A 10498-nucleotide genomic window follows, 5' to 3' on the forward strand; every position below is an offset into this window, starting at 1 on the left:
ACACACACAATATATATATATATATATATATACNAACACACACATATATATATATATATATATATATATATATATATATATATATATATATAAAATGCTAGCATATTGTAGCTGCATCTCTTATATTATGAAGTATAAATATTTGCTAATATTAATAACCAGATGAAGATATGGCTGTATATGATCGATGCAAAATTACTACATATGATAAAGTTTTATATGACCGTGCGTGAGCATGTGCATATAGATGTGGACGTAAAATAGAGTTCGTGTGTCAAGTTGTGTAGGATTATTTGAATATTTAGTTGAAGTTGAGACTTGAAGTGTGGAGTGTAAGACTGATTTACAATTGTACGACATATTTTTATGTCAAAACAATATGTCGTATGTACTTAATAAATGAAGGCCGAGTTCACCACGGCCGTCTAAAGTATAAACTTATGTTCGGATCACAAAGTGTCCTGTCTCATTTCCATCTGGAAAGGACCGTGGATTCGTGCGTTGTCCTAAAATCACCTCAGTGCCATACCCCGAAGTCCGAACTACATTACTACAACAATCAATAGTTGAATACTCTGCATATTTTCTGGATTGTGAATATGTACCAAATTACCATTGTATTGTTACAAATAATTAATTGTATTGGGAGTTTGTGACAGATAAAAAGTAATAGAGACCAAATCATAATCATCTATTTTATAGCTTGCTGATATTCATAGTTTACAAATAGCTGCTCTGCTGCTGCCTGCTGTCATTAGTCATAGCTTTGGACTACGGAAATCGCCAAATCGGAAGTTCGGGCGTCGAAAGTTAGACGAGCACGACTGCACGAGGCCACGAGCCTCGAGGTAAACGTTTGATTTTTATCGTTAACTTCTTGATAATATAAAAGTTATAACTTTTATTTGGGACAAATCAATTGTCAAATTTTTCAACTGTGCACTCGACAAATTGTCCTATCGTGGAAAATTATAGGCAAAGTGGCGGGAGTATTCTGATATCACCTTGACCTGGATAAAGTACTTATTGTATACCAGACTATACCTATCAGTTATAAACGTTGGATTCTGATTGGTAACTTTTCGATAAATAAAGTGATAACAATTAACCTATTGAGGTTAGGTCGAGAGTTCGAGGCCTGAGGTTAGAGAGTATTTTGTAGATTGCGAATCCAGAATTGTACATTATCAATTGGTACAACACTAAAGTTATTTCGGTTGAGAATAATTTTCTAAACATTTTAACAATGTGTACGACTGCGCGTCGCACGACCTTCTGCCGGGCCTCTGGCCTCTGTCCTCTCTCTCTCTACTCTCTGCTGTAAGATGTAGTAGAGAGTAGACTCTCTAGCTACTCTAGAGAGAGTAGTAGAGATACATACCAGAACGGACTGAAGTCCGTAGGCTAAGCTCAATAAGTTTTGCCTCTACGCGATAAACTTTAAACGTAAACGCAAAAAGTAAGCGTTTTAAAGTATATCGGGGGCAAATAGACTATCAAAATTTTCTAAATTTGCACCTGAGAAATTGACCTTTTTTCATGAAAAGGCGATTTGGAATTACTCACTACTGACACAAAGAGAAAAATAGGACAATTCGGGACAGATAGGTCGCTTTGTAAACCCTTAGGACTATATTTAAGATAAACTTTGAACAGAAACGCTTTTTTTTTTTTGCGTTTTAATGGGAAACGTAAATAATGAGGATAGTCGACTTTGTCTATACGTTGGGTGTATTTATTTACATATTTGCATACACTATTGTTTTTCTTTCATTTGTTTTAAAAAAACAAAAACAAAAAGAAATGCAAAGTGCACACCTCAAGCCGTTTCCCGTTAATTTTTCAGATTGAATATTATGTTAAAGCCAAAAAAATAATCGTTTTCGTCGTGAACCCATAGTAGTGTAAAATGTAAGGGAGAACGGACAAGTCCGTAGGACTTTCCGTTTTACTTTTTTCACGGCTCACTGGATTTGAGTCTGCGAAGCCATGCATTTTTACTCGATATAGACCTATGAAACTATATGTAGAGACTTTTAAAGTGCATATACATATCAGGTTACCAATATTGTCCCAATTTTGGCAACAAAACAACTTGGGTGTGAACCAAGTGCAAAATTGATACTTTTGTTAGGTGTATAGACCTATTTGTTTTTAAACGTTAATCCTATTTTGTTTTGAAGTAATACAATATGCGTTCCACTCAACTTCTATTCAGTTGGTAATCAGTGTTTAAATATAGTCATAAGGTATATTAGCCAAAAACGTAATGAGGTTTGGCCCAGAGCGCCGTCACAGACTGAACTACAGCACAGTGTCTTTACATAGCCTTCTAAAATATTTACAAGACTTTGCCTTTTTTTAAGAATATTTATATTACACACCAGAGAATCTGAGATCTGTTAATTTTAGCTTTCCGGCTGTCCTATACGGCAACATTTGTATTGATTTTTTTTTAAATGGCGTACTTTTAAATGCAGCGGGCATTTCGAAGGGTATAGTTATTTTTGGAGCCCAGACAGCTCTCACCCAGTCAGCGTACATTGCATACACTGCCGCAATGAGACAGAACGAATTTCGAGCATACGCAGCTGTCAAAACAAACGTGATCAGAATACGGCGTTTGAGTAGTGGCCTTACAAACACTTTATTGGCCAAATTAGACAAAGGCAATGAGCAACTCAAAGAACCGTCCACTCGGCACGATTTCAATTTCACATCTCTTGTGAATAGTAAATTGGAAGACAGACACAAGAATGTTTTGTTTTGTTTTGTAAAAATAAATAAAACTATTCGTGCATTATAATATTCGTTCCACTCAACTTCTATTCAGAATGTAATCAGTATTTAAATATAGTCATAAGGCATATTAGCCCAAAACGTAATGAGGTTTGGCCCAGAGCGCCGTCACAGACTGAACTACAGCACAGTGTCACTTTGTCTCATTGATTTTTAATAAAAATAAAGACAAAAAAATCCCACCCAACACAAATATCTATGAATTTTGATTTTCTAAACTCAAAATTCAACAAATGCCGTTGTGCACAGTATGTTCTCTCTACTGAGTAGTAAATACATTGGTAAATATTTAGAGAGATTCTGAGAGAGAGCTAAAAGTGAGAGAGTCTACATATGTATTTACGACTCTACAGAGTCTACGCTCTACAGTTCTATTTACATAGTACACTAAATATTTATAACTGTACTCTCTACATAGTACAGTGTAAATACTTCTTCTTTTTGGTTTGTTTTAAAACAAAAGCACACAGCAGTACTTTTTTCTTCTTTTTGTTTTTTAAAATAATATAGAAGTTCTTACCCTAGAGTAGACCCTAGTAGGACTCCCAGAGTCCCAGAGAAGCAGAGGCCCAGACTCAAATTATGTTCACTGCGCAGTTGTCCGTACAATTCTGTAGAATATTTTCCGTGATTGTAGCGACTACTAACACATGTTACGTACATAGACAATATATTTTATGGCTATAACTATGTGTGTAAGGGGTGTTTTGTATTGCTTTGATTTTTTTGTAAATAGACAAGTGTGCAAGTTTTTACTAACCGCGCTAACTTAATTTGACACAAAAGGAGGTCATATCTGCGCAATATTATCAGGTCAAATTACTTGCACAGAACGCTAAACGGCTAAATAAATATATAGATATACGTCTTACGCTGAGCGGTTTATTTACAAATGGCAAAACGTTATGAGGCTCTGACATAGCCTTCTAAATTATAAAACATTCACAACAAAACAATAAAGTAAAAAAATTGTAGATATAGAAGTACAGTGCGTATTTATACACGAATATTTATTTTATTGTGCGACTGATTGAGTCTGACTGTAATACAGTGTACAAAAAAAATGTGTTTTTTAAAAACCGTTTTTATTAGACAAACAGTCAAACACAATTTATATATCAACAAACAAACACAAGAATGCTTTGTTTTGTTTTGTAAAAATAAATAAAACTATTCGTGCATTATTTGCGTATTTATTTATTTTTAGAAAACAAATTAGTCGGGTTTTTGGTTTTTGGGTTAGTTTAATAAGAAAATACCAATACGTTTTCCTCCTCCTCTGCCCATATTTACATAGCCTTCAATATTTACAAGACTTTGCCTTTTTTTTAAGAATATTTATATTACACACCAGAGAATCTGAGATCTGTTAATTTTAGCGGCTGTCCTATGCGGCAACATTTGTATTGATTTTTTTTAAATGGCGTACCTTTAAATGCAGCGGGCATTTCGAAGGGTATAGTTAATTGTGTACAGGATGCCTGATAGAAAGGTTAGCTGCGACGCTTACAGACCGGTTGGAGCCCAGACAGCTCTCACCCAGTCAGCGTATATTGCATACACTACCGCAATGAGACAGAACGAATTTCGAGCATACGCAGCTGTCAAAACAAACGACGTGATCAGAATACGGCGTTCGAGTAGTGGCCTTACAAGCACTTTATTGGCCAAATTAGACAAAGGCAATGAGCAACTCAAAGAACCGTCCACTCAGCACGATTTCAATTACACATCTCATGTGAATAGTAAATTGGAAGACAGACAAGCACATGATGATTGCGAGCTCGTTTCACCCACATTTACTTTCGAGGCGAGCAAGGTACCAGCCGCTCAAGTTTCTAATACTCACAAAAAATACATTTTTAAACGTGCGCACGCACCTGAACGTGGTCTGTCATCCCTGGTGACCCCACAAAAGAGTGCGGCGTGGCCTGATGAGAGTGAAGAATCGTCTCAACGTGCCATAATACTTCGTGGCAGAAGTAGAGCGAATTCTCTGGACATACTAGATAGCTTCCCACGAGAAAACTCTAATCTTGAGAATGGCGACAATGTAGGCACGACGATGGTTAAAAATCGAAAGATTATAATTGGAATGGAACGAACACTTTGTACGTATGGTGAATCTGCTTCTTCTACGGGAAGAAGACCATTACATCGCCGAGCCAGTGAGTCGTGTATGTCAAGGTCGGCAAAGAAAGCGAACGGGCTAGATCCGACAATTGAAGATTATTACTTACGAGTAGACAGCCCCGGGGATGAGAAATATGAAGTACAACGGCAACCTTTTACAATGTCTCAGTATGTGCAACAGCACACGAACGAAACATGTTCAGATGCGAGCATGTTTTCAGCTGGCAATTCTGCCGATGATCAATTCGATACGACAACACAAACATACAGCACTAGCCAGATTCAGAAGTGTAACAGCCACCCATTCTTAGGACAGAGTAGATCACGAAAACCATTGATGAGGCATGGGCAGGAGAAATTTGTAAATGATCACCAATCGTCACAAACATCATTTGTTCCCATGACTATTCACAGTCCTACTGCGGGCCGCAGTTGGCCCGTTCAACCCAGAATGCCCACAAGTACTGAACCTCGAAAAACTTTATTAAGACGCGCGAGCACATACTGTACGCGCAGAAATAATAACAAAGGATCGTTGGGATATGGTGGAGATGAACCGACGGATATGTACAACTCTGTATCGGGGATGTATCAAAATACGTCGTTTGCAGCCAATACAAAAGAGAATGGGCATCAACGAAACACTTTGCGCAGACGAGCAAGCGACACGACGGCTCTCAGGGCGAAGACTGCAAGGATGCGGCTTGCTGTATCGCCATCTACCGGTCAATCTTGCCAAAATCCTTCAGACGAAGCTCGATCATTGGATACAGTGGATAAACGCTGGGAGGACCTACCTGTTCGTCCTTTCGGTAACGGCGGGAGCAACCAACTATGTAAGCGGAGAGCTAGCGAGTCGGATAAAAGATTGGATGATTCTATGGAAGGGTTTTTGCCCAAGAGTATGAACATGTTAAAACGGTTTGCAAGACGGGCAAGCTCTACAAGTAGCTTGAAGCAAGCATCAATCAAAACTTTCGTCAGCGCTAAAGGCCTGATGCGTATGACATCCAAAGCTGAGCACAATTGTAGTATCGTACCAAACCAGACGGGAGAAATGGAAGACGATACTCCCGCTGACGTACCTTCGATGATTTTCATGCCGACTCCAGAGGAAGACGACGAAGTAATTGCGCGAGAAACAGATGTGCGACGATTGAGAAGGCGTTTGAGTGAGCGCAATATACGCAGACACTCGTTAAGAGTTGACAATGCAAGGGCGAAGATACAGCTCAGAACTGAGGAGGAGAAAGGTGGCACATCAGAGCTTGCCGGCAAATCTGACGAAATTGCACCTGAATTGATTTGTGTGCATGTGGCGGATGAAAAATCCGGTGGCAGAACAACTAAGAAGGTGTACTACCAGCGTGCGAGGACTCCCGATTTCGAGCGCTTCGAAGACGGAGGGGCCCCCGCTGTTGCGGTGGAGCTGGAGCGGACGGTGGAGACTGACGATGCCGGGGTTGTGCGAAAGTCGATCGATGATGCTAGACATCAGCATGTTTGCAGCCGATCAAAAAGTTGTGAAGGAGTGCTTAACCAGAGCTTTGTTCTGGACGGGGATAGTGGCGAAATAAAAAGCGCATCTGCAATTATCCATAAGGGTCGTATACAAAGGCGCCAAATGCTCAACTCACAGACAAGCCACGGTACAAGAATGCCCCAGCATAGTGATCGTGAGTGCCCAATACCCAGGGCCCGTGGAGCTTCGTACAGGGTACCTCGCATATCTTCATCAATTGGTGAGGAAACGAGGAAAAGTTCCTTGCACGCAAGTCTGAGTTCAAATACTTCGACTGAGATGGCGAAAAAAATATTTAGTCAGTTAAGGAAGCATTCATCGACGACTACAGAAACGTGTGGCAGTATGTATAAGACGCATGGTACTTCAAGTAATAGGAGTCAAGCGCCCACCGACAGCGTTGACTGTGAAACCCTAAATAATGGTCACTCATTAGTTGGGGGCGAGTTTATGCGTGATGCATGCGAACAAAGAATCTCAACCGATTCCAAGGTTCCCAGATCTCCCTACCGGATTGCTGTACCAAAACCTCTGGAAGTCAACACTATACGACCATTGACACGTCGATCGAGCGTGCCTGATATTCGGCACGCTGCAAGAGGCCAGGCTGTGGTTGCATAGTAGGTAAATTTGAAGCCTAGCAAACCGATCAATACAGGTGGATTCAATTAAAAAACGTATTGGGAGTTTATTGAAATCCCCGCGTATATCTGAGAACGCACTGTTGCGATTTGAATGCCCATTTTGGGGTGCACAGTGGCGGATGTCTATATTGTATTCGATTCCATATCCGATTTCTTCTTTGATCGGAATCAAATGTACGTGCTTTATTTTTAGTACGCTGGGCAACGCTGTCGACGTGGAAAATATATTTCGGTGTGTGATTTTAGGTTTGCGGCAAGCTATCGGCAAGAGGCTGTGGTCTCTCAGCGATGCATCATGTATAGTGTGACAAATAGACAACGATGTATCAAATATTATGTGAAAAATATGAAAGGTGTCGATTTATATCACGATAAAACACTGAGTTGATCAAATATAGAGAGCTCTCATTGTCGACATGTGGGCCGGGCTTTATTTACTTTTGACTAAACAGGGAATCGAATATCGGTCTCAGATACCGCATGTAATACATGAACATCAGATGCTCTGCATTGGTATCTACAGTCACCAAGCCATGCCTGGTGGCCAGCGTGCCAAAGTCCCACCGCAACAACGCGGTGGAGAAGTGCACACCTTCGCGCAGATGGTGTTCCCATACAGCACGGAATAAGAGGTACGGGTCGAGACATAGTTCCTCTGTCACTAAGGGATAACGAGGAAATTCAACGCCATCAGGTTTGATATCAAACCACGTGCCCGTGAAGAACGATCGCGAAATGTATTCGTGAGCTTTTAAGCGCACGTGCTTGACATCTGCCTCAGTGTTATCCACCAATGGCTTCACCTCTACCCCGTCTTCCTCCATCTTTTTCAGCCGTATGTCCGCTGCCACCTCTGTTAGATTCGCGTTCGTAGTAAGACAGAAGTCGTAATTTTTGCGTTTCAAGCGTGGTAGCGGCATGGAGACTCCATCGGAACCCACAAAGAGAATAGTGCCAGTTTGAGGCGGGCTAATATTAGGTGTTGACTTATGAATCCCACTGTCCGAACCTAACTTTTGTGCATCTCGCACTGGGGTGGCTGTGGCTAAGGGATGTGCACTACGGTCATCCTCGGCGAGATTGTTGATATCCATATCCATTAGTAGATCAAAATCATCACACATCAACCTATTTTTCGCCACACTTGCAGGAGTCTTCTGCATACTACCTCTGATGGGTGTCAGCGTAGTACCATCTGGTCTATAAGCACGCTTTATAGGAGTGTCTAAATTCGTTTCTTTCGCACGCACATTTAGTTTAACTTCCATTCTGGCAGTCATATCCTCGCACATGCCTTGATCAATGCCACCCGTACTCCTACATCTGCTTACAATGAAGTGGCATACCATATTTCTAAACAGTACTAAGCGTGCAGTGCTGTCGGTGTTGTCTAGGACACTTTGAATAGAGATAGTGGCTGATCCAATGGCCTCCAGCATATTTCGTAGATGCTCTTTGGTCTCTGTGGATGGAAGATGGAGAAATGGAGATAGTCGGGACAATTGCACGCATTCATCTCAGTTGGGCAAAGAGTGTGGTGAGGTCTAATACGGCGTATGGACGGTTTGTAGTGTTTAAAAGTTCTTTCAGGGCAGAATCATCATGCAAGAAATAGCGCTCTTCTGTAGAGGGTGACTATTTGGGTGGTTGTTATCATTAAAGTGGATGGTATACACTATCGAAATTGTGAAGGGAGCTCGGAAGCTATCGGTATTGAAATCGCTACATATCAGAGCACTTGAATGCTCGCTTGTGTCTATCTTCTGTGCACTGTAAGTATGCACTATGAATGTCGGCATATGTGATTCTATGAGCTTAGTCACCTGAACTGGCCCTGAGAAAATAACATACCTGGATACTCATTGGTCAGGAGAGCAAAGTACAAAGGGAAGAGGGCGCCGAAGAGTGCTGTACAATAGTCTGAGAATTCCTCTTTGGCGACCTTAGTCCTCCTTGCTTCGCGCTGGGAGTACGTAAAAGGCCAAAAGGTTTGTTGTGGAGAATGCGTTGAGAATAAGTATGGTGATCACAGAACTGACAGGAACAGCTCGAACACTTGCGAAACGAATGATCACACCTACTCGCGTAGACGCAAATACACCTGCGCATGAAAATAGAAAGGCGCTAATCCGTGTATATGCTCGTAGCAATGAAGGCTCATGTGCAAAAAACATGGGACATATATTGCGGTATTGACAGACGCGATCGTAGCGCAAATGTACGTGCAATTGACAAAGTATGCACATACGCACTGTTGTACTGAGTTGAAATCTCACATACCGAGCTACACCCACACGAACGTAGTAGTGACCGACAAATGCCCATTTCTCATTCGTTTTCAATCGAGTCTCAGAAGTGGGATATGACCCTCGATAGAGAACAATTACATACACATTCCAGCCACCAATGGAATACACACATACGCAGGCTCGCCTTGGCCAACACAGTTAATTGCGCAGAAAGGATTTGCTCTTCTCGATGATAGGCTTAGATATTCAGAGGCACTAGTAAATGCGCCGATACATGTGCATCCACTTGGACATGTATACATAATTCAAGTTATGCACTTACCCGTGCGAGTTCAGGCTACCTGTATTGTGCTAAGTTACAAATCTATAGAGCTTTCCAACAGAAGCAAGATGGAAAGAATACACGCTCAAGACGTGTTTACGAAAACCACACACCAAACATATGAATATTCTGTATCATTCCCCACATATGTGGTATCTTGTACACTCACCACTCCGTTCGAACGTTTGTTCAGCATGTCTAAGAAATTGGCCAGATCACCCGCGTCGATATAGCTGTACACGTGTTTCAGTCGCTGCCGATAGAGAAATTAAAAGTGTAGTGGTGGTGTTATTGCGAGGGTATGTTTGCTGCCCGTTTAGTACAAAATGGTATGCCAATGAGTAGCTAAACTTTTAAAGATTATATGATAAATACTCACACACGCTATATATATATATATATATATATATATATATATATATATATATATATATGTATGTATGTATATATATATATGTATATATATATATATATATTCATTCATACATACATACATACATACACATACACACACACACACATTCACACACCCACACCCACCCACACACACACAAACACACAAAAGAAAACACACACACACACAAACATATATATATATATATATACATATATATATATATATATATATACATACATACATACATACATACATATATATATAGATATATATATATATATATATATATATATATATATGTATATATATACATGCATATATACATACAACATATATATATATATATATATATATATTATATATATATATATATATTATATATATATAGTCTTTATTTATGCGTGCGTGCATACTTACATACGACATATATAT

At 40.1% G+C, this 10498-nt stretch overlaps 2 protein-coding genes across 2 annotated transcripts; one reads left to right on the forward strand and one right to left on the reverse strand.

Moving 5' to 3' along the window:
- Positions 1-4369: 4369 nt before the first annotated feature.
- SARC_03491 (hypothetical protein) lies at positions 4370-6732 on the forward strand (the record flags this gene model as incomplete). Its single annotated transcript, XM_014302717.1, has 2 exons — positions 4370-6608; positions 6680-6732. 2 exons carry the CDS (start codon positions 4370-4372, stop codon positions 6730-6732), a joined length of 2292 nt encoding a protein of 763 aa, XP_014158192.1.
- A 768-nt stretch (positions 6733-7500) lies between these two features.
- On the reverse strand, positions 7501-9865 carry SARC_03492 (hypothetical protein; the record flags this gene model as incomplete). The annotated part of the gene is made up of 3 exons (XM_014302718.1): positions 7501-8560; positions 8950-9061; positions 9839-9865. The coding sequence occupies 3 exons, from the start codon at positions 9863-9865 to the stop codon at positions 7533-7535; spliced, it is 1167 nt and encodes a 388-aa protein (XP_014158193.1). The 3' UTR covers positions 7501-7532.
- Between the last annotated feature and the right edge of the window lie 633 nt (positions 9866-10498).

The sequence above is a fragment of the Sphaeroforma arctica genome (assembly GCF_001186125.1).
Source record: "Sphaeroforma arctica JP610 unplaced genomic scaffold supercont1.178, whole genome shotgun sequence".
Lineage (NCBI taxonomy): Eukaryota > Ichthyosporea > Ichthyophonida > Sphaeroforma > Sphaeroforma arctica.